The sequence below is a fragment of the Paroedura picta genome, chromosome 7 (genome assembly GCF_049243985.1).
Source record: "Paroedura picta isolate Pp20150507F chromosome 7, Ppicta_v3.0, whole genome shotgun sequence".
NCBI classification, from domain to species: domain Eukaryota; kingdom Metazoa; phylum Chordata; class Lepidosauria; order Squamata; family Gekkonidae; genus Paroedura; species Paroedura picta.
Genome location: NC_135375.1, coordinates 26,254,353 through 26,277,479, shown reverse-complemented (window position 1 = coordinate 26,277,479; position 23,127 = coordinate 26,254,353). Strand labels below are relative to the sequence as shown.

The window sequence follows — 23,127 nt, the reverse complement described above, 5'->3', positions numbered from 1 at the left end:
TTGTAGAATGTATGTTTTTGCTTGTGTGTGTTTTGAATATACCCCGATATTTTCCCCAAACAAATCCCCTTGAGTGTAAGCTTAATTGTCATCTTTATTTAAGAAGGGTTTCTCCTAGGGAACTGACTCTGTAAAAATTGATAGAAAAGATATTGTGTTACCCAGACTCTTGCTATATTCATGATTCCCCAGCATTTCTAGTAATTTCTAGTAACACGGAGTCTTTGGGGATGAAGCCAGAAGTGGGCGGAGTGGGGGAGAGGGACCTCAATAAAGTCTAATGCTATGGCGTACGTTCTCCAAAGCAGCCATTTTCTCCAGGGGAACTGATTTCTGTCACCTGGAGATGTGCTATAATTCCAGGGGATCCCCAGGTCCCACTGCACCACTTATCTGCAAAGTCCTAGTGAGCAAGGTAATTACATTCTTTTTAAGTAAGGTCTGCATGATGGGGCCCTCGGAATGCAACTAGATCATTCTAAAAGAGGAGTGAAAAGCTATCCCACTAAAGACAATAGTTGAGTATATTGTAAAGTTTATGAACATACACAGTAGTTTAAATATGACAAATTCATTAATGTCTTACAGGTGTGTACATGGGAGGGAATAGGCCATATCTGAGTTGGAAATCTCCTGGATTTACAAATGATCTCCAGATGGCAGAAATCAAAGTTTTCTCCAGGGAAGCTGGAGGGTAGATTCTATGGTACTGAACTCTACTGAGGTCTACTCCCCTCCCCTCGCAGATCTCCAGGGTTTTCCCAAATAGGTGCTGGCGACCCTAAGTTTATGCTCACACAGTGCATTCGGTGTAAATGTTTGTGCGTGTGCCTAAAACAAGAACCGAGAATAACAGAGCAAAATCAAAATAGCTGCAGTAAGAAGAATCAATAACGCAATGCGGAAAAAAAGCCAAATCCCATAAGAAGTCGAAACTTGGAACGCTATAAAAAGAAATAGGTGAGGTAAGCTTGTCATAAAAGCCCCAAATTTGTTAACTGCACTACAAGTTTCTGTTTGCATATTGACAGACCTAGTGAAGAACAGCACACTCCCATTGGCATGCGACACAAAGGGGATTCAAGTATAAGGAACGGAACATTCAATATTCGATGTTGAGTATTCCGGCTATGATGTTAAAAAGCTCCATTTGGGAACAAAGGGCACGCATCACTGCCATTCGCAAAACACAGAATGAACAATGGAAAGTACATTTGGCTCTCAAGTGACCATGGAAGACATTCATGTCTAAGCCGTATCTTTTCATTTGCTGTTATTTGCTAAGCACTATATAAAATTAGGCAGAGTGGGGGAAATTGATTACACGCTATCAGCCAATATTCCTTATGGTCTATTTGGCTTAGATGTAACCATTAAGTTGCATTTAATTAGTCCTACATTTAGGATTATTAATGTTTTCAGACTCTAGAACAGTAGCCATGGTTAAAGGCCAAGATGAAAAGGGGGTGGTGCTTCTATATATTCTTATCCAATAGCAGGAATCATCATTCAAGACATACAAAGGAATGGATTATATGATTTATTTTACTTTCTCTCGACAAAAGTTGAACTTTCTAGCAATTAATGATGTCAAACCTGACAAAAAGGGTATTTCTTCAGTTCAGTTACTGGGGCTCCCCATAAACCCTTTGGGCTCCCCTTCTCACATTTTCTAGCCTGTGGCCCCCTTCAAATGTGTCAGGGCCACCCAGGGGGCCATATAGCCCCCACTGAGAAGGGCTGTTCTAGGTAATAATAATTTGGTATGTAAATACTGAAGCAACTTGTTCTATTATTTTCCCGCTGCTTTACTTTTCTTTTCACTGCAGTTTTGAACAAATAAAACTCCATTTACACAGCACAGAGTGACAACTGATACAAATGCCGTCCTTTGCCAAAGTACTCCTTAGCCTATTAGACTCCCTTTGCTTAATCCACCAGACGTATCTGTCAGATGAAGAGCAGGCCGATTAACTGATGTTACAAGTGTTTTCCAAAAAAATGACAAAACTCTGAAGAAAGCTTCATCTGCTTGTGCTTATTTGTACCCGGTTAATGTAACATATGTACTTAAGAGATATGTCTCCTTAAAATAGCCTTTTCCAACCTTTTGACCGGTAATGGAATGCTGGTGAAAGGGACAGCTGAGAACAGCAGTTCATTTAGCAGAGTGAAGTTGTGGCAGAGCCATTTAATACTGACTGGGAAAAGGGCACTAGGGAGGTATGGCACTGGGAGAAGGAGTATGGTAAGAAGCAGCCAGAGATATAGAAATGCTCGGATTCCTCCTAACCTTTGGCCCATCCTGAGAGATGCAGGAGGTGAGGCTAAGGGCGATAACCTGGCTCTGATACTGAGGGTGTGCAATGCCAGTTCTATCAACAGTTCTATGACCTTCACTCTGCCTGCCTAGTTTGCATATCACAAAGTAGGTCGGGCATGCATGACCGAGACCTGGGTGAAGGAGGGTGAGGCTGTTGCCTTGAAAGAGCTTCCCCCACCAGGTTTCTCGGTACTCCATCAGTTGTGGACCTCATGTTGGGGGTGGTGTTGCTATGTTGATTTGGGAGTCATTCTCCTACAGGGCACTCCCAGTGCCAGTGATTGAATGTGGGACTCAGTCAAGAATTTGGCCATCTGGATATCTAATGCACCAGCAGATGCCTTGCCAGGTCTACTGGAGGCAGGCACCACTTGGGCACTGCAATACCCCAGGGTGCTTATCCTGAGTGGTTTTAATGTTCATGCAGATGAGTCTACCTCCAACTAGAACCCTGACCTGGTGTCTTCCATAGCAGCATTGGGATCTATGCAGTTTGTTACTGGTCCTACCCATCAAGCAGGACACATTCTGGATTTGAGCTCTGGTGCTGGGTTAGACGTGGATCTGATAGCTATAAATAGCATGCCATAGTCAGAGCACCTTGCCCTGAAGGCCCAGCTCTACATACCATCCCTACTAATCCTACATACCAACCCTACCCAACCTATGCCCATGTACAGTGACTTATGGATCCAATTAGTTTCTTGAATGTTCTGTGGGACTCAAAGCCTCTCGGTGATTCGGTCAGTGAGCTGGTTGATGATTGGCAACAATTACTGTCAGCCACCAGCAACCAGGTTGCACCCCAACATCCTCTCTGCCCCTGTCTAAAGCTAGCACCTTGGTATACTGGAGGGCTACTTGAAAGGAATTGGGAGTTGAGACATTTGGAGGTAGTCTGGAGGAAGGCTTGCGACAAAGCATAAAGAACATCTTATAGGATGCTTATGAGGGACTATGAGATGGTAGTGAAAGCCACAAAAAGAGAATATTTCATGGCTTCCATGTGCACTAGCTCATGCCTGGCTCAATTATCTAAAATAATTGAGTCACTTACAGCCCTGGACAAAGGGCATTCAAATGATTCCCAATGGGCTTTTAGCTGTGAGGCTTTTGCAAACTTTTTTGCAGATAAAATATTGGCACTTTGATACAGTGAATGAGCACCTTGGCCATCTCCAGGGCAGACTTTGGCAGCTCTAGGGGATTCATTCAAACTGATGTAGCTAGGAGCTGGCTTCAGTAAGACCAACCACTTGCCCTGATATCTCTGTCCCTTGCGGCTTTTTAAAGTTGGAGACAAGAGGATCAGGAAGCTCCTCTGGGAAATTGTAAATCTTTCCCTATCTTCAGGGATCGTTCCAGAGGTTCTAAAAAGGAAGCAGCGGTGTGATCCCTGCCGAAAAAAACATTAGTTGATCTGTGGGACCCTGCCAACTACCATCCAGTCTTGCACAACATAAATAAACAAAAAAAAAATGTTCAATGTTCATTGCTGTGTCATCTTAACAAATTCTGATGTAATTTGCATTTGCTATCAGGAAGGGCAATGGGAGTTCTACTCATTTTATACTAAAATTTGTTGGAGCAAAAAAAAAAAAAAAAAAAAAGAGGAAACTGCACTTGCAACCAGTGTTCTTGACGGTTCCCTTTAGAGGTTCTATTATGTATCCTCATGACTCACGAAGAATCAGCACCACCTAGTGCCAGTACAGCCACATGTAGAGTTAATTTAGCATGACGCTCTTCACCTGCAGTAGTAAGAAGAGTCAATGCAATTGAGACTTGTAGGTAAGACCACATTTTATCTACAAAAGAGTGCTTAAGCTAGATAGTTCCTTCTTGTAGAGTAAAACAGTTTTGAGAGGGGATGATTTAAAGCAAAGAAGCAAAAGAGTTCTGGGAATAGATCACAAGCACAGAGTTTGGATTCTATCCCTTGATGGAGAGCCACGGAAATGTAGAAGATGTTGACAGAATTAAGCACTGCCTTCCTTGATAGTTCTGTATTCTTAGGGAGCAATCGTAAGCAGTTATACTTGGAAGTAAATCTGGTTTTAGACAGTTGACTAAATTAGGGCTTTTAGCCCTGGCTAATCTGTTCTTGTCATATCTCAGAAGCAAAGCTGGATCGGCTCTGGTTAGTGCTTGGATGGGATACCATTAAGGGAGTCCAGGTTTGCTGCACAGAGATAAGCAATAGCCAACCACCTCTGTTAAACTCTTCCTTTGAAAACCTATGGAACTGCCATAAATTGGCTGCAACTTGATGGCGCTTTCCATCACCCAGTTAGGGCTTAGGTCTAGGAATATTTCCTTAGGCTCATCTCCTTCTGGAAGCTGCTTTCCATTACAAGAAGTAGTGTAGTATGGATGTGACAGAGAGTTCAGTTCTCATGCCCTTGATCCAGAAATCTGACATGGGCATGAGAAGGTCACTGTATGTGTGGAGCTTCTGGACTTTTTGTAGGGATGTTCACAGCTGCATCACCTTTAAACTGAGCAGAGGATTCCTATGTGGATGACAGCAGTGGTGGGTCTTCCAGATGGAAACATTTTTGACTGGATCTAGCACATCAGAGAACAACATGCTACACAGTGCACATATTATCTAATTCGATCAGCAGGCTGGAGAGTAACGGGATCTAAAGAAGGTGCCGCTCTAGGACACTTCCACCCTAATGTCTGATCTCTCCCTATCTGGTCAATTTTGTAGGGGTTGCCTTATCTAGATCATGTTCAGGGGCAAAAGGGCATTGATGGCAAGTGATGGAGATATTGGATGTCATGGCAGTCAGTTTTCCTTTCTAAACCTGAGGCTGGCAGAATATAAAAAACAGCATAGGAACCACCCTTGACAAATGCTGGAGACAACTTTACTGCCTTGATAGCTGATATCCTAAGCATATGGACTGATTTTGGATGGAGAAGCACCGAACTCCCATAGCATACATTGTCTTTCTTTGGAGTAAGTTCTACCAGAAGGAGAGGATAAACAAAACCAGTGATAGGAGGGGCCATATCAGTTTTACCCAATCAGAGCTTTGTCTCTTGGGGAAACAAGAAGAGGCTCTGCAGAATTAGCCTGACTCACCTTGAATGGTGAAGGGAGTTTGCAGGCAGCAAGTAGACGGGGTCCAGTAGTTGCTCTTGGATCTTGATACACACCCACACCTAGCAGGAAAGTATATGTCGAAAAGAACAGCCATCCCATAGCACGGCATTCATGGTTAGCGAGGGCCAGGGGCATGGACTGTTCCCCCGTGTGCAGTTGTTTAATTCTTGCCGTTTAACCACATTCTCCTATTCTCCAAACCTCAAACTGTCACCACTTTGTTCCAAAAACCGGTTAAGGTTCCTCAGAGACCAGGTTAAACTTAGGTGTCACATCATTTTACAAAGAGCCAAGTACTTAAAACACGGAAACGAGAACCCAAGGGGCATAATAAACTGTACACTGCCCACATAATAAACAATCGTCATTCTTTTAAGAACAAAGAAATGCATATTTCATCGCAGTGCAAGAAACCCAGCATGGCTATTCCTGTCTTTATATCATTATTTGGGAGCAGTGTTGAGTCAACTATTACAGATTAATCTGTGGGGCTTTAATACGATCAAGATAACCTTGTCCATTAAAATAATTGCAGGTGTGGCTTTTTATAGATTTTCCTGTTATTTGGCTAGAGGCCAAATCTTATTTTCCACGCCTCATCAACGGCAGAAGTACAATATAGGGCACCTTATTGCTCTTCTCCGCCCACCCTATCAGCAGGTATAAAGCAAATACATTATTTCAAAACTGGCATGTCTATCGGCATATCGTGTCTTACCTTCTACCAGTATCTACTTTTTGGTCAAGTTGTCTGCAATATCCTATAAGGGAAAAAAAGAACTTCATACAACTCAAAAGCTGCCAATTGTTCATCACTAGAAAATATGATAAATACTTCTACATTTAATGCCACACACAGGGGGAAGCAACAAGCCTGGCTTTTGAGGGTTGCCAAACCCAGATTGGAAAATTCCTAGAGATTTGGGAGTGGAGCCTGTTGAGGGTGGGATTTGGAGAGGGGAGGGAACCAAATGAGGTCTAGCACCACAGGTGTCACCCCAGGAGATCTTCTTGCCCCACCTGGAGGATGGCAAACCTACCTTTTTGGCATGCAGTTTGTGTCCCTCTTGCAGCCTGGGTTGCCTCCTTGTGGTTTGCCCTAAATCAGGGGTAGTCAACTTGTGGTCCTCCAGATGTTCATGGACTACAATTCCCATGAGCTCGTGGGAATTGTAGTCCGTGAACATCTGGAGGACCACAGGTTGACTACCCCTGCCCTAAATGACCTGTAGACTTGAGTTGTCTGGTCTGCTGCTATGGTTCACATCTTACCAAGTTCATGTGCTCCTCACACATCTGCTGGGAATTCTGTTTGGAACTTAGTCCGATCAGGAATGCTGGGCACAGGGAAAGGTGGTGGTGGTGGTTAAGCTGTCTTCCCTGTACTCAGGAGCTGCTATGTGCTCCAATGAGAAAAATGTAAATGTACATGTTGCCTGATTAGGGTTTGCAGGTCCCTCCTAGACACTGGTGGGTGGGTGTGTGTGTGTTGGGGGGGGGGGAGAGGTTGTTAGATCCAGGTTGAGAAATTCCTGGAAATGTGAGGATGGAGATTGGGAAGGGCAGGGATCTCAGTGGGGTGCCATGACATAGACTCAACCCTCCAAACCATCCCTTTTTCTCCAGGGAAACTGATCTCTGTAGTCTGGAGAGGAGCTGTGATGTCCCAGGTCCCACTTGGAGGCTAGCCTCCCTAAGCCCCATTAGTTCATGAAAGGTTCTCCAGCAGAGCAAATAAGAGCTCTCTGGGGTTGTTCAGTGGTACAAAGCAGTGAGGGAGGGGCTTACATCTTCTCTCTATGCGCTAGGGTCACTAATTCTGACTTGTGAAATTGCTAGAGGTCTGGAGGCGGTACCAGGAAAGTGACTTCCATTTCTCCTAGCTCTATGGTATACCATAGAGTCTGCCCTCAGAAGCTGCTATTTTCTCTGTCATCTGGAGATCAGCTGTAATTCCAGGAGAACTTTACCCCCTCCAGAGATTGGTAGCCCTAGCTACTGTCTCAGTCTCATAGATCTTGTACACATCTGTGAATTAAATTCCACAGAATCCCCCAGTGCATGTCTGAAAGGACCGTGGCAGACATGAGGACACTGAAATATACAAACGGATTGTCAGTCTCACCTCTGCTCTCTGAGGCAGTTAGATCATGGGATACACCCCCCTCCCCAGTCCTGTGCTATTAAACACAGCACATATGCACAAATACAGTCTTCACCTTCACATCAGAGAGGCATAGTTATAACAGCCAGGGTGGTGTAGTGGTTAGAGCAGGGATTCCTAACCACGGTACTAAGGTACCATACGATATGAAGGATGTTCAATGGCACCATGTGTTGGGGGTTTCAAAGTGGCAGTTGAGAGAGCCCTTCCACACTGTGAAAGAAAAAGGGTTTTTAATTTTTTAAAAAAGAATTGTACCCTTATTTGAACCGGTTGACCCACCTGCTCCTAAAGTGGCCAACGATGGGCCTGGAGGGGGTAGGAAGGGAAGGGACCCTGGCCATTCAAACCTATGCTACCTGAGGCTTTTCTTATTTCTGGGGGTTGGGGGAGATGGCAGGCATGTGTGGCCAGCTGATATCATGTCCAGGTACCTTGAAGCCTGAAAAATATTTCAGCGATACGTCCATGGTCCAAAGGTTGAAAAGGGCTGGGTTCGAGTGTCAGACTGGAATCCGAGAGATCCAAGTTCGCATTCCTGCTCTGTCATGGAAGCTTGTTGGTGGCCTGGGGCCAATCACACACTGTCAGCTTAACTTACCTCACAAGGTTGTTGTGAGGTAAAATGGAGAACAATGTAAGCTGCTTTGGTTCCATACAAATATGTTATAAATTAAATAAGTACTAGTTTAAACAGATTCTGTTCCTGGGAAAAGGTGAACTGGCTTTCCTTGTATGCCTGGCTTTTCTGCAGATCATCAGAGAATTGGTAGACCAAATTCTTCCGGTTATTTTCAGTCATCTCTGCTTGTATAATGATATAGGCTAGATATCAGGAAAAAATTTTTCACAGTCAGAGTAGTTCAGCAGTGGAATAGGCTTCCTAAGGAGGTGGTGAGCTCCCCCTCACTGGCAGTCTTCAAGCAAAGGTTGGATACACACTTTCTTGGATGCTTTAGGATGCTTAGGGCTGATCCTGCATTGAGCAGGGGGTTGGACTAGATGGCCTGTATAGGCCCTTCCAACTATGATTCTGTTATTCTATATAGGAAAGAGAAATAAAGAATGGAGTACAATTCATGTGAAAATCTATACAGAGGCCAGTTTTCACATAGGTGTCTGGGAGGTACCACTTCAGCCTTTGGAAGGACTTCATGATTGCTCACTGTTCATTCACAAAGCAATTTCTGTCCACATTAATAACTACAGGTTAATGAGAATTTAGAGCCCCCCTCCACAATTGTTTAGAGGCTGCAAAATTCTTAGCTAATCAGCTAATTCCAGCTAATCTGTCTGTCTGTCTGATCAAGCAGATTAAATACATAAAAAGAGCCCTGCTGAATCAGTCTAGCACCTTGTCTTAAATAGTGGCCAACCAGTTCCTCTGGGGAGCCAACAATAGGGCAGAGATGCTGAGGCCATTCCCTGATGCTGCCTCCTAGTGCTGGTAGTTAGAGGTTTACTGCCTCTGAGCAGGTTAGTTTCGATTTGCCCTGGTTGATACTTGAATGGGTTAGGGTAGCTAGACAGAGGAAAGCAATGGTGACCCACCTCTGCTCGTCTCTTGCCTTAGAGCCCCCATGAAAAGGTGGACCTGCAGGGGGCAGCTGCGAGTTGGTTGCGACTCGATGGCACAGTTGAATTTACCTTTATGCCTATTAATTCATGGCTACTATTACACATGAACTGGATCTGTGCGCTAACAAGACTGACCAAGAACTCTGGAACACCTGAGGGTGGAAAATCTAAACACCCTGCCCTGCAGCAAGCTTTAATTACGAGGAGCCAGGAAATTGCTCCTTGAAGAGGTGGGTTGGCCCTCCATGCCAGGTCCATGGTCAAAGCTTACGTCCCCGTTCCTGCAATTAATCCCACGCACCTGCCTCTTTAGCGGTTGCTGGGGGCCTTGACTTTATCTTTTAGAACTTTAAAACTTAAAAGATGGTTGTACATTTCTAATTTTTGTTATGTTTAAATGGTATGCTTTATTTATTTACTTGGATTTCCATGATCCCCCCTCCTGATGGCCCCTGCCCTAAGTCTCCAGGGAAGGATGGACTATAAATATAATAAAATGAATAAATAAAGATATGACAGGAGACGAGAACAGGCAGGCAGCAACCCCATCCATTTCACTTTAAAACGCTGCTAAAAGCAACAAGGCCCATTATGCGCACGTTGGATAGTGCACTTTCAATGGGCTCCTGCAGCTGGACAGCAAAGATTAAAAGCCTCCAAGGTATCCTGTCCTTTTTGAATCTCTCTCTCTCTCCCTCCATCCCTCCCCCCCATTGGAATGCACCAGCGAGCTCTCCAAAAGAACTGTCTCCTGGATCCAAGGGGGTAGCCGAGTGGGTCCAACGGAGAGTCCAGGGGCATCTTTAAAGCCAACCAAGTTCTGTTCAAGGCATGAGCTTCCCTGTGCATGACACGGTCTCTGAGGAAGTGCGGGCGGCCCCGCAAGCCCATGCCTTGACCCAAACGTCGTTGGCCTCCAAGGTGCCCCTGCACTCCCCATGTGGCCCCCTGGGTCCGCTCTTCCCCGCTCCTGCGCCCGCCCTGGCGCTCTTTGGCGCTGTTAGCGCCCGCTCGGCCCGCCTCGCCTGGCCGCCAAAGCGCGGCTTTGCCCGGGAGCTCCAGAAGGCCCCGCCCCGCCGTCCCAGGAAGGGAACCTCCTCGCGTCACACGGCCGGCCAGCCAATGGGAGGCCCGGAGCCGGGATTCCCGCGCCTCTTGCCGCTGGCGCTGTCTCTTTAAACGGGGCAGGGACGGGCTGCAGAAGAGGCGCCTTCGGTAGCGCAAGGAGGGGAGCCGCTCCGGGCCCTCCAGGGAGGGCGAGACCGGGGAGGAGGAGAGGCGCCTGGCCATGGAGTGGAAGCTGCCAAGAGCTGCCGGGCGCCGGGTGCAGACGGACGAAGAGGCGCTGTGGGTAAATGCGGGAGCCTTCGGGCTCAGCCCAAGTTGGCCGCCGGTGGAGAAAGTCAGCTGGGCTCCTTCCCAGGCAATGCGGTCAGCCGCCGCTGCATTGCATCGGAGCTAGCCCCGGCCGCCGCTCCCTGCGCTGGAGGCGCTGCTGCCGGGAGCGAACTGGGCTCGTCTGTCCGCCGGGGGCTCCCAGGAAGCGAGGGGGAGAGGGAGGGACGAGACCCTCCGGGCCGATCAGTTTGGGGCGGGGTGCGAATGGGTCGGTTTCTTCAGGAGCGAGGCCCTCCTGTCATTTAAGAGGCACGCGCTGACTTTCATGCCTGCTATCCTGGCACCTAAAAGGAATTACTTCTCTCTCTCTCCCTTCAAGTTACCGGGTGACCCTAAACGTGTTTATTCAGAAGGAAACCTCAGTGAGACTCTAGTAACTGCAGGGTATTAAAAAAAAGGGGTTCAGCTTAAGTAGAAGGTGTAAGATCTGATGCAAAATCATTCTATTTTGGGGATTCCTACTTGTAGGTTGCAGTTTAAAGGGGGGGAAACTATTTCACAGATAGATTCAAATGGGTAGCCGTGTTGGTCTGAAGTAGCACAATAGAATCAGAGTCTATTTCACAGATATACACCTGTACTTATCATCTGGATAAGTACAGATGATGGTCACTGTGGGTGGCAGGTAGCTGTAAGTTCCTGCGTTTGGCGGGGGTTGGACTAGATGACCCTGGAGGTCCCTTCCAACCCTTTGATTCTATGATTTGGTTAGATGGAACAGGATTGGCAACCTCTAGATTAGGATCAATTTAAAAATCTGATTCATCACAGCAAGTTGTGAAGGAAATCCACTGATGTGTTTTTATGTTGCTGAGATCCAAGGCCTAAAAAGTAAACAACAACTTTCTCCATCCTTTGTTTGCAGGGGAAAATAATGAAGGCTCTTGGGACGGACCTCAGACAGATCAGAAACCAAGGTTCCCAAGTGCTAGCCAAGGTGAGTGTTCATGAGTTTCCACGAGATTGCATCCCCTTTTTCTGCCAAAACTTGGCGCTTGCAAAGAGCCCAGTGAGCAAGAAAAAAGAACAGTGTGTTCCACGGTGGCTTTCACCTCTCTTGTAGGTCAGGGGTAGTCAGCCTGTGGTCCTCCAGATGTCCATGGACTACAATTCCCATGAGCCCCTGCCAGCAAATGCTGGCAGGGGCTCATGGGAATTGTAGTCCATGAACATCTGGAGGACCACAGGCTGACTACCCCTGTTGTAGGTGATGTGATCAACAGCACAATCCTAAAATGAGTTCCACTCTTCCAAATCCACTGAGGGCTTTGAATGGTGTAACTCTGTTTAGGATTGCACTTCAGGCCTGCAACCTGGTGCTATTAACAGTGGGCTAAACCAGGTTTGTGCAGAAGGCTGAGCTAAGGTGTGTGAAGCAGTCACCTGTCTGCCAGCTGTCCCGTTATCTGTGCTTTTAACTGATGCTTGATCTGCAAGAGTCGAGCCTGCTAGTTTATTTCTATAGAAAACCCAAATTTCATTTGCTGATTTCCACATTAACCATGCATTAAAGGCACAAAACCAAGACAGCCTCTCCCACAACCCCCTGCATCTCTACTGTGAAAGTCTTTGAACGCTCAAAAGTGGGTCATATGGTTGTGAATCCATTTGTGGCAGAGCCTTCCTTCTGCTCAAGGGACTGTCCACCTCTCATGAACACACACAAAGCTGCCTTAGACTGAATCAAACCTTTGGTCCATCCTTATCACTACTGTCTAGTCATACCAGTAGCGGCTTTTCGGAGTTTCACATAATCTACTCCCAGATCCTCTAACTGGATATGCCAAGGACTGAACTTTGGATCTTCTGCATGCCAAGCAGATGCTCAGTGACAGAGACACAGCCCATCTCCCAAAAACTGTATCCAGTAGGATACATTTCTGCCATTATCCAGAGAATATAACAGGATACAGCCCTGTATCATTACAGTCCAAGCAATTATCATGGCACAACCAGCTCGGAAGTTGTTTTCTTTGTTATTTTGTCCTGACAAATGCAATTCATAGTCATGACCGACTATGAATTTGGAGTCAGACTGGCTTTACCCTTTGCATCACAGAGTGACGGGGCCTGGCGGCTATCCAAAAGGCATGTTGTGAACAATCCTGGGTGCAAATATAGAGAGGCAACATCTTTGAGTGAATAAAAACACATTTCCAAATAGAATATTTTGTGGCAGGCTGAGCAGCTAGCTGCGCATGGGCCAATACGTTCAATCGATGCGCAGAGGCAGAAATTTCAATGAGCGGATGCATGGCATCATTCGTGACCATGTGTCCGGTCATGCACAAGGTACATTTGACCATCAGGTGCTTTCACTGCCCAAATCACTTTCCCCTCCCAGTGCTCTCCAGATTTCTTTCCCAAAGACTCTGGGCCAGCATTCAACCAAGCAGGCTAATGGAAGATAGAGACACTGAGTGCCAGCAGGTTGGTTTATTGATGACTGCTGAACGACACTGTTGGGAAGGCTCGCTTCTGAAAAGTGCCCCGGTGGACGTCTGCCTACCCTGCCAAGGGAGAGGGAACGAGTGTTGAAAGCGATCCCAGAAATGCGTCACTTTGGCAGTACAGAACTAGCTGGCTGTTTGGACAGAACAGTCGCTAGCTGCACTGCACAGTGTTGCATTCCACAGGGCCCCAAAAGTAATGGAAGATCGCCCCCTTGTGAACAGTACTGGCCCAGCAGCCTAGCAAATAGTCCATACGGATCGGTCACCGCCAAAGCAAGAAGAACCTTGTGTCGCTTTATCTGACAAAGGATGACCTGATGAAGGGAACTTTGATTCTTGAATGCTCATAGACCAAAAATTATGTTGTCTGTAAAGTGCTAGTGGGCTCTTGTGTTACTTTAAAGGCTTACACATGTACTGCGGTGCATGTTTTTTGTTAAGTTGGACCCTGCTTGTGTCTGACAAAGTTGGCTTTGGCTCCTGGAAGCTTATTCTCCAATAAATGTTTGTCTGTCCCCTCCCATCATTTAATCAAGAAGAAGAAGAGCTGGTTCTTATATGCTGCTTTTCTCTTCCCGAAGGAGTCTCAAAGCGGCTTACAGTCGCCTTCCCTTTTCTCTCCCCACAACAGACACCCTGTGGGGTGGGTGAGGCTGAGAGAGCCCTGATATCACTGCTCAGTCAGAACAGCTTTATCAGTGCTATGGTGAGCCCAAGGCCACCCAGTTGGCTGCATGTGGGGGAGTGCAGAATCGAACCCGGTTCACCAGATTAGAAGTCCACACTCCTAACCACTACACCAAACCGGCTCTCAAGAAAACATTTACTTTTCAAAGTTCCAATGAATGGCTTGGATTTTGTCCTTTCACTGCCTGTGTCTGGTAGGCAGTGTAGAATTAGCTGGCTGCTTGGCTTAGACAACAGCAGTCGCTACTGCACTGTTACTTGCTGCAGGAGAGAAAAACAGCGGCCCTCCTTGGATCAACCCAACGATGCCTTCAGTGCTGTGCAAGTGTCTGAACAAGAAGGCCGTGAAGCTGTGCCTTTGTGTGTTTGTGTGTGGTGGGATGGCAGTGTATTGTTAGCTGGCTGCACATTGGAAGGACACCAGCTGACACTTGGCTGCCAGCCTATGGCACATATTTTAATCACCCTTCAGACCATCTTGGAGCCTTGTATATAATGAGACAGTCAAACACTTTCTGGGGTTATTTGAGGAGGCCTCTTACCAGGCTGTTTCTTTGTCCCCTGCTATTGTGTTGCAGGCTTCTGACCTTCACAAGATTCTTCTTTGGGGATAGGTGATGAAAGCAATAGCAAAAAGAAAGGGTTTAAGTTTGGCTTCCTCCGCTTTGCTTCTGTCTTTCCCAAATTTGGTTTTTAGACAACCTTTTTTGTCACGGATGTGAATGCAAGTTGGAACAGTGCTGTGTGTTATAATAAAGCCATGGCAGAGAACAGACAACATTACACTTCTGGGATTGTAATGGAATTCCCATTTGCTAAGTTAACTCTTCATGGTGGTATGGAAAGAACTGTCAAGTTACAGCTGACCTATGGCAACCCTATAGGGTTTTCAAGGCAGGAGACTTTCTGAAGTGGTTTGCCACTATCTTCCTCTGTGAAGAAACCCTGGACTTTGGTGGTCTCCCATTCAAATACTAACCAGAGTCAACCCTGCCTTGCTTCCAAGACCTGGTGCAATTGAGATAGCCTGGGCCACCCTGTCCTTTCTTTTTGTTATACACCTGATCATATAGCTCTTACTTGCAGTTATTTGACTGAGATGTAATTTAAACGCACTGGAAAACAATGTTTCATGCAGGGGGAAAAATGAAATCAAGAGAAAAAATACTCTAGCTTCTCAGACTGTCTATTTATGTTCAAACAAAACTTCGGTTCCTGTGGATTTCCCCCTCCCCCTTCTTATGCACTTTTTTGGGGTGAATAGAGCTTCAAAGGACCATCTGTGTTGTCTTGTGGGATGGTTTGGCAGTGTACTGTTAGTTAGCTGTTATCCATATTCCAGCAACTAAATACACTTCCACATTATCACATGATTTGGCATCATGGTTGGCGAAATGCACTGGACTTGTCACGGTGGGAGAGAATAACAGCAGCCCTCCTTGGGTCAACCCAACGATGTCTTCAGTGCTGGTCATTTGTTCTTTATCTACAATAGAGTATTTGGAAGCATTTAATAATATAAACTATGGCGCCAAGTAGGTTCAGTGGCTGTGCAGACAGACTGGGCAGTCATTGAGCCCAATTTAGGAGGGTGGTATGTAAGTCTAAGAAATAATAATAATAATACATACTAATATCTAAGTTTTCAATCTTGGTGCGAGTGTGTACAAGGTAGTTGTTTCATTTCTGTTCAGACACAGCCATTTTACACCTAGTTCAAGCATCTCAGTTTTGTCTATGTGCTGGGTCTGGCTTCTCGAAAATAATTTGTCTGCTCAAGTTAATTGATTGCAGAGAGTGAGGGGGAAGAGGAAGTGTTTTTTTATACCCCTCTTTTCACTACCCAGAGGCGGCCCAAAGTGGCTTACAAGCACCTTTCCCTTCGTCTCCCCACAACAGACACCCTGTGAGGCAGGAGAGCTGAGAAAGTTCTAGGAGAATTACTTTGTGAGAACAGTCCAGTGGCTGGCCTAAGATCACCTAGCTGGCTGCCTGTGGAGGAGTGAGCAATCAAACCAGATTAGAATCTGCTGCTTTTAACCACTACCATCTCAGAAAGAAACAATAGTAACTTCAGGCTATGGGAATCTCATGGTCATATTGCTAGCTGGCCCAGGAATGGGCAGCTGCAGGTACCCTTTGGGCTTGTTGAGATTCTCTGGTATGAAGGTCAGACATAACGCTAGTGGAAGAAGGCCACCTAGACTGGCTCTGCCTGTTGCCAATGTGGTCGTAAACCATGATTTCAGAAGAGTGGCATCTCTGCTTCTCCAGTTCTGTAATATCGAAAATGTTGATTTGTAGTAATGGCGAACACATGAGATCCACTCTGGATTCAGACGCTGAAGAGGTTGACTCTTCTGCAACTTCTGCTCCTTCCAGATTGCTCTTACACTAGCAGAACCCAATTTTATAACACTGAAGTTGACCTACATATTTCACGTCATTATAATGCGGGTTGACTCAGTATTCTCATCTGTAGTTTTAAAGTCTGTTTTGTGCCCCATCTTGGGCTGTATGAAAGGCACTTCTGCCAATGATACCTTAAGCTGTTTAAATCAGTCGATGTGCCAAGTTTAAAGACTGATCCTGGTAAAAATGTGCATTCAGTTGGCCTTCTGCATAAGAGAGGCCCAACACTATGTTGGAACACCCTTAACAGATGGTTTCTTCAAGTGTGTTTTTGGAATTCAAACTTGGAGAGTGCAGAATAGGGACAAACTTTGGGGTTGGAACATGCTATCAAGTTGCAGTTGAGGCAGGATTAAACTACGGTTCTCCAGATGACCGTGGTCTATAATTCCCATGAGCCTCTGCTGGCAGGAGCTCATGGAATTGTAATCCATGGACATCTGGAAAGCCACTGTTTGGTCACCCCTGCCGCTGTAGGGTTTTCATGGCAAGAGACATTCAGAGGTAGTTTGCCATTACCTGCCTCTGCATAACAGCCCAACACCTCCTTGGTGGTTGCCCATCCAAATGCCGAAGCCAACCTCGCTTAGCTTTCAAGAGCTGATGAGATCAGACCAGCCTGGGTCATCCTGGTCAGACAAACCGTATCCCAACCTCATTGCCCCATGCATTAGGCAATATGTCTGCAGAGGAATACCTAAGAAACCAAAAGCTCCATTAAATTTATTTCCACAGGGCCATTCGGAAATGAAGCTGCCTAATGGACACACTTTGCCTGTGGAGAATCGAGCATTTCAGGTAACTGAGGTACAGAAAAAAGGGGATCTTTTGTATTGTGCACACAACAGTGTGGATTGTGAGCCCCCAGCCCACTTCAGCTTGGTGTAGTGGTTAGCAGCGATGGACTGGGTTTGACTCCCCACTCCTCTTTCACATGAAGCCTGCTTGTAATCTGGGACCAGTCACAGTTCTTTCAGAGCAATCTCACCTGCCTCATTAAGTTTCTGTTGTGGGGAGGGGAAGGGAAGGTGATTATAAGCTGCTTTGAGACTCCTTTGGGTAAGGAAAATCCGGGTATAAAAAAGAATTATTCTTCTTTTACATGAAATAAAATGGAGAATTACTATTTTATGCATTGGGTGATGGGGGTCTTGGAATGTACTATTCAATGGGAACCTATGGTAGATATGAAAAATAGACACATAACAGACTTGGATTTGCCTTCTCCATTTTAAAATAAAGCATCTGAATAACAATATTTACATTTTAAGGTGTTGTTTTTCACCCTGCACCCATTTCCTGCTGTTGATGTCAAGCTGGTATCTTGAGGAGTTGAAAATTTTAAACAGAGAAATCAGCTGGAAAATACTTCTGATGGCTTTAGGTTAGGCAGCTGGCAGCCTCAGGACTCAATATGGAACCCAACATCTGGTCCTCTGCATTGTCTTTGCACCAAGGGGCCCTTCCTGATGCACCTCAACTGCTTCCTTGTTTTGTGAGCCAAGATGTGGGCAAAGCACTTTTCATTCTTTCTCCCCACTCAGAACACAATGGGTGCTTGAGCAGAGCTAGGATTGCCATCCCTGTGCTTGCAATCACAAGGAATTTTTTGGTGGGGAGAGTGAGCACCTGATAATGACATAACAGTAACAGCTCCAGTCTCTATGGTAAAAACCACAAAGCTTGGAGCAATTCCACTGAGAAAGCATAGCAAATGGAACTCAGGGGCATGGATCTCAAATAGCACAGTAAACTTGCTGCCCAGGTAATTTTCATTAAAAACAGGCCAGATCTCTACAAGTCTGAAAGCATTTCTTCTAATGTAGGCGTCTGGAATTTATTTTGCAGATCACAGCTACTGACTTGAGGAAGCACCAGGAATGATTACTGTTCTGTTCCTAGTAGAGCTATTATCTTTTTCAAATGTGCTAGTGCCATGTCCTGGGCTCAGTTCTTGCACAGCAGAACTAATTGCAGCTGGTCCTAAAAAGAAGAGTAATCAGTCCAAGGTGGCATTGAAACTTCTTTGCCAGAAAAGTTCCAGATACTCTAGATTTTTACCATTATTTACCAGCAAGGAACTGAGCCATGTAGAGACAGAGGGATAGAGAAATCACCAGGCAGCATGCTGGCCCTTCACAGGTCTTCTCTCTTTTTCAGAATGATGTGCCTAATCATAGCGGCTATATCTGGCTTGATGTTTTGTATGGGCTCTTCAGGTCTCCAGAATTTCACAACTTTACCTTCAGGGCTGATGAGATACTTCCAGAAATTCCACCTGGGCTCTCTCTTGGAGGACTCTGAAAGAATGACAGAAAACACTACTTTATTTAAAAGTAATTTACATGATGCACCATAAAATGTATTTCTTGGGTGTACAAAATATCAAAATTCAATAAAATCTGTACAAGCAAGACAGCAGAATTTTAGGTCACTACATTTGTCCACGTTCCACTGAAATCAACAGAAATTCACTCCCTAATCCCATTTGTTTCTGGAGTGCCTTTAGATGAATTAACATGAACCCAGATGCCTACAAATAAAGGTAATTTCAAATAAAGCTGAATTTCAGTTGTCTCTGAAGCTGCCCAACTGTTTCCTCATTTCCCAAAGTTTCTTTCTAAGAAGATACTTTCCAGAAGGTAGCCATGCTGGTCTGCAATGGAAGAACTTGATTTGAGGCCAGTAGCACCTTAGCGACACAAGATTTTGGGGGTAAGCTTTCAAGAGTCAAAGCTCCCTTCAGCCATACCTGAAGAAGGGCAGCTATATGATGATGAAGAAGTTGGTTCTTATATGCCGCTTTTCTCTACCTGAAGGAGTCTCAAAGCGGCTTACAATCGCCTTCCTGTACTCTCCCCACAACAGACACCCTGTGAGGTGGGTGAGGCTGAGAGAGCCCTGATATTACTGCTTGATCAGAACAGCTTCATCAGTGCTGTGGCGAGACCAAGGTCACCCAGCAGGCTGCATGTGGAGGAGCGGGGAATCAAACTCGGCTCGCCAGGTTAGAAGTCTGTGCTCCTAAACCACTACACCAAGCTGACTCTCGAAGGTAGTCTCGAAGGTCCTCTTGGACTCAAATTTAGCTCGCCTTATCAAGCTCCCCCCCCTCTTCTTTTCCTTGCTGCAGACAACTCTGTTTTCTTGTCTTGCATCCCTAGCCCTGGCCTGCTTCCTCTCCCTTCCCTAGACACCCTTTTCCCCTCCCTTAAAGACATCTGCCAGTCATGTTACACTCTGGGATGTGAGCTAACAATTAAAATAAGCATGACATTAAAAACTAGCACTAAAATACATATATAGGCCACAAGACAGCAAACGGTAAAAACAAGCTGAAGCGGAGAATGTTTTTCTGTTCCTGAGTTAAAAATTATTCTGAAGCCGGTTCAGGTGTTCAAAACAGGTATGCAACATGCATGAAGGTAAGTAGGATTGTTTCCTCTAGTCCAGTGGTTCTCAACGTTTTCTTCGACATGGCCCCAGGGAAGGGGGGCAAGCTGGTGACCCCAGGGGAGGGGCCAGGCGACCCAAAATGGGGTCCTGACCCCAAGGTTGACTACCACTGCTCTAGTCCCATCCCTAGACACCTGCAAGCCCAAGCATGTGATTACAGGGAGCCCTATGTGATTACAGGTGAACGAGGTGTTGCAGAAGTTATTCTGACTTTGCTTTTCACAGCCCAGGTGCATACACTCAAACCTACATAGATTATCCTGCAGATGTCCTTTTATCTGCACAGATGTTCAAAACTGGGGTCAGTAGCTATAATATGACTCAACACCACACACAATTCTTCACTTTTTGACTAACTAAAGAGGACTCTGGTCAAACCTGAATCAGTTTTTGAAAAAACCATGCGACTTAACAACTCTGAGAATAGAACTACATTATCCTCCTGTTCATTTATGGGCACAGGAACTCCGGGGGATTCTACTTGTTATAGTTTTCATTTTAATGTCAAACTTATCTCTGCACATATAATACATTTGATAGTGTCTTTTGAAAGATGAATGCTCACATTCAGAAGATCCCAAGTAAATTCCACGGAATACCCAAAAGTACCTGAAGACCTTCTTGATTCCTGCTTTGATGGCTTATGTGTTAGCTAGTATAAAAGAAGGGAAAATTAAAATTGTTCACCCAGATAACTCAAGTTATGAACCAAAGGGATGAATTCTGCAGCAGGCAGAAATTGAGAAATTTGTACAAATGTTCATAAGATGTGCATTACTATTTACTCTTCTTCATTCCTGCTTACGATTATTAAACAATTTAAATGTACCCCCATCTTTAGAGCCTCTTGTGGCGCAGAGTGGTAAGGCAGCAGACATGCAGTCTGAAAGCTCTGCCCATGAGGCTGGGAGTTCAATCCCAGCAGCCGGCTCAAGGTTGACTCAGCCTTCCATCCTTCCGAGGTTGGTAAAATGAGTACCCAGCTTGCTGGGGGGTAAACGGTGATGACTGGGGAAGGCACTGGCAAACCACCCCGTATTGAGTCTGCCATGAAAACACTAGAGGGCGTCACCCCAAGGGTCAGACATGACCCGGTGCTTGCACAGGGGATACCTTTACCTTTACCCCCATCTTTTATGTTGGTCTTAGAGGAGGAAATAGGACTTTATAGCGCCACCTTCAACACAGAATCTCATTTAGTTTCTGGGATTTCAGTAGGCCCTGCATTTTATCATATTTTTGCATTCTTAAAGGTTAGAAATTTATTTAAGTGAAAGTTGAGTGGAAAATTTACCATGCAATTCAAAGCAGAATTACAGAATTCTAAGCTTGCTTACTTCAGTGGATAAGAGATAAGAATAAGAGAACGGAACATGCTTACCTATTACAAATTTAAATGCTGGCAATCCTTCCGTTCCCAGAATCTTTATTTTGCTGAAAATGGGGAAAGTTACTCCATAATTTGTTTTGGCAAATGCACTGATCTCTTGGTTTGTGCCAGGCTCTGACTCCCCAAATTGATTGCACGGGAAGGCCAGCACCGTGAAGTGAAGGGACCCAAATTCTCTGTGCAGTTCCTGCAGCATGATGTAATTTTTGTCTGTATGCTGGCAGTGGCTAGCCACGTTTACAACTAGAGAGGCCTTCAGAGAGATGGAAGAGAGAGTCAGTGGAAAGAACGGGTTAGTTGCGGCTCATTTTGATAGCAGCATAAGAACCCCCCCCAATGCTGTTCATCTCAGTGGTTTGAATGGAACCCCCTCCCCCTAAATATCTGTTCAGTTTCGGCATATAGCCATGTCTTCCTCAGTGAATTAAATATGACTTAAAATTGTTTAATGTTGGCTGGATCATAGTAACCATCTCCAATTTCTGGCGTCTGCCATTGCACAAATGTGGTTTGTGGCAAATAGTCAAAAAATCCAGTGCATTAAGCAGGCACATTTCACAACAGAGATCTATTAGATCACACAACCTTCTCTTGCATCTGTCAATAAATCGAAGAATAATTAGCATAAAGAATGACTATGGACTTGGCCGTTGGACCAAGCCAAAGGTCATCTAACAGTGAGATGCTTCTGGCAGCCTCACTAATAACCCCTGGTTATCCCCAGCTTTGAACACTCACAGACATCCTGCTGTTGAGTGGCTGTTTTGTCAAAAAACTTTCAGTTTAGCAAAGATTATGGCATAAAACTTGTGAGTCTCCATCCCCTTCCAACACCCCCCAAAGGCAAATTGCCCATGTGCATAGTAGAACTATTGTACAACTCTCTCTCCCTGCCCCACAATAGATAGGACATTAGCATGCTATAACGGGAACCGCGGCCTAAAGGATTTCAGAAACAACAGATGCTACTTACTTTGCCTCGGTACTTCTCCAAGGAAATGGTTCTCCCCTTCAGATCCTTCACTTCGAAAGAGTAAAAATCTTTGACTTTGCCTTTCAAGAATTTCAGCTGCAGCAGCCCCAGCATGGTTGTGAACAAAACCATCGAGAGGAAAACGATTAAAATCCGAGGTTTTATCACGGAGCTTTTGAAAGAGTACGTTGCCGTGTGAGGTAGAGGCAGCTCCATTTTGGAGATTTTTAGGGGAAGCAGGCCTGGAATGTGAGGAGGAGCTGAAACTCGAAACTCACAGCAACCCAGATTTAAAAAAAAAAATTCTGGTTTTTCCCCTCCCCTCCAGGCCCATGGTTTGCTCAGTGTTCTCTAGAGGACTCTTAGTAGATACTTTTTATTTTAAAAGGAGAAAGAACAGACAAATGAAAACAAGAGATTAAATATATTAAGGATTACTATAGATTGGGAGAGTAAGCATTATGGACAAGACATTTACAGTCTGTTCTGAATTTACTGAGGCTGTTTTCAAACTGCCTTTGCATTCGATTTTAATAACTGGTTGCCAATGGATTTTTTTGGTCATTTCAGATAGACCCATTTTAGTAACCAGTTGGGTGCTTTGGCAGCTGAAGTGGCCGTTCGTGCCCGAATCAGCCAGCGCCACACAGTGCTGTGTGATGCTGGCTACTTCAGGCGCGAACGGCCACTTTGGACACCAAAGTGCCCAACCCTAGTTGCTAGTTGAATTTTTTAACCTATTCATATAAACCCGCTTGTGTTGGGTTAACAAAGCATGATTGAGCTGCTTTCAAGGGAAACTGTTTTCTCCATTTTCTACCCTTTTGTTGTGCTTCTGAATTGCTGCAGTGTGCTGTCAAAATGCCCCTAGATGCTGCTTCCTCCCTGCTCTTTTTCAGGGAGCTGAAATGCTGCTTCCTCCCTGCTACAATGCTGCTTCCTCCCTGCTCTTTTTCGCTGCACAAATTCCCCCGGACTTTTTTTGAACCTTCTAAATTTACTATAGTGCTAAGCCAATGTAGCACTTTAGTGCTACAGTGGCACTGCTGATATACCTTGACACCAATGGGAATAGAAATAAACAAAGGGATTACACCATCGAAGAGGCTACAAACAGACATAAACTGTGCAATAGGCAAAATTTGCAGAATATTTACAATAAAAAACTATTTACAGAC

General features: G+C 45.2%; 1 protein-coding gene and 1 long non-coding RNA gene across 3 annotated transcripts; one reads left to right on the top strand and one right to left on the bottom strand.

The window, feature by feature from the left end:
* The first annotated feature begins 10,369 nt into the window (after positions 1–10,369).
* On the top strand, positions 10,370–18,440 carry LOC143842242 (uncharacterized). The gene is made up of 3 exons (XR_013233033.1): positions 10,370–10,527; positions 11,444–11,515; positions 18,291–18,440. It is a non-coding gene; the product is annotated as an uncharacterized LOC143842242 (long non-coding RNA).
* GPX8 (glutathione peroxidase 8 (putative)) lies at positions 14,894–22,215 on the bottom strand. 2 transcript variants are annotated; one of them, XM_077347122.1, is made up of 4 exons: positions 21,950–22,215; positions 20,968–21,229; positions 18,374–18,430; positions 14,894–15,204 (listed from the first exon to the last, which is right to left on the bottom strand). In XM_077347122.1, exons 1-4 carry the CDS (start codon positions 22,163–22,165, stop codon positions 15,035–15,037), a joined length of 705 nt encoding a protein of 234 aa, XP_077203237.1. In that variant the 5' UTR covers positions 22,166–22,215; the 3' UTR covers positions 14,894–15,034. The 2 variants fall into 2 exon arrangements, with proteins under 2 accessions (XP_077203237.1, XP_077203238.1); XM_077347123.1 differs by lacking the exon at positions 14,894–15,204 and having other exon boundaries at positions 17,330–18,430; positions 21,950–22,213.
* Positions 22,216–23,127: the final 912 nt, after the last annotated feature.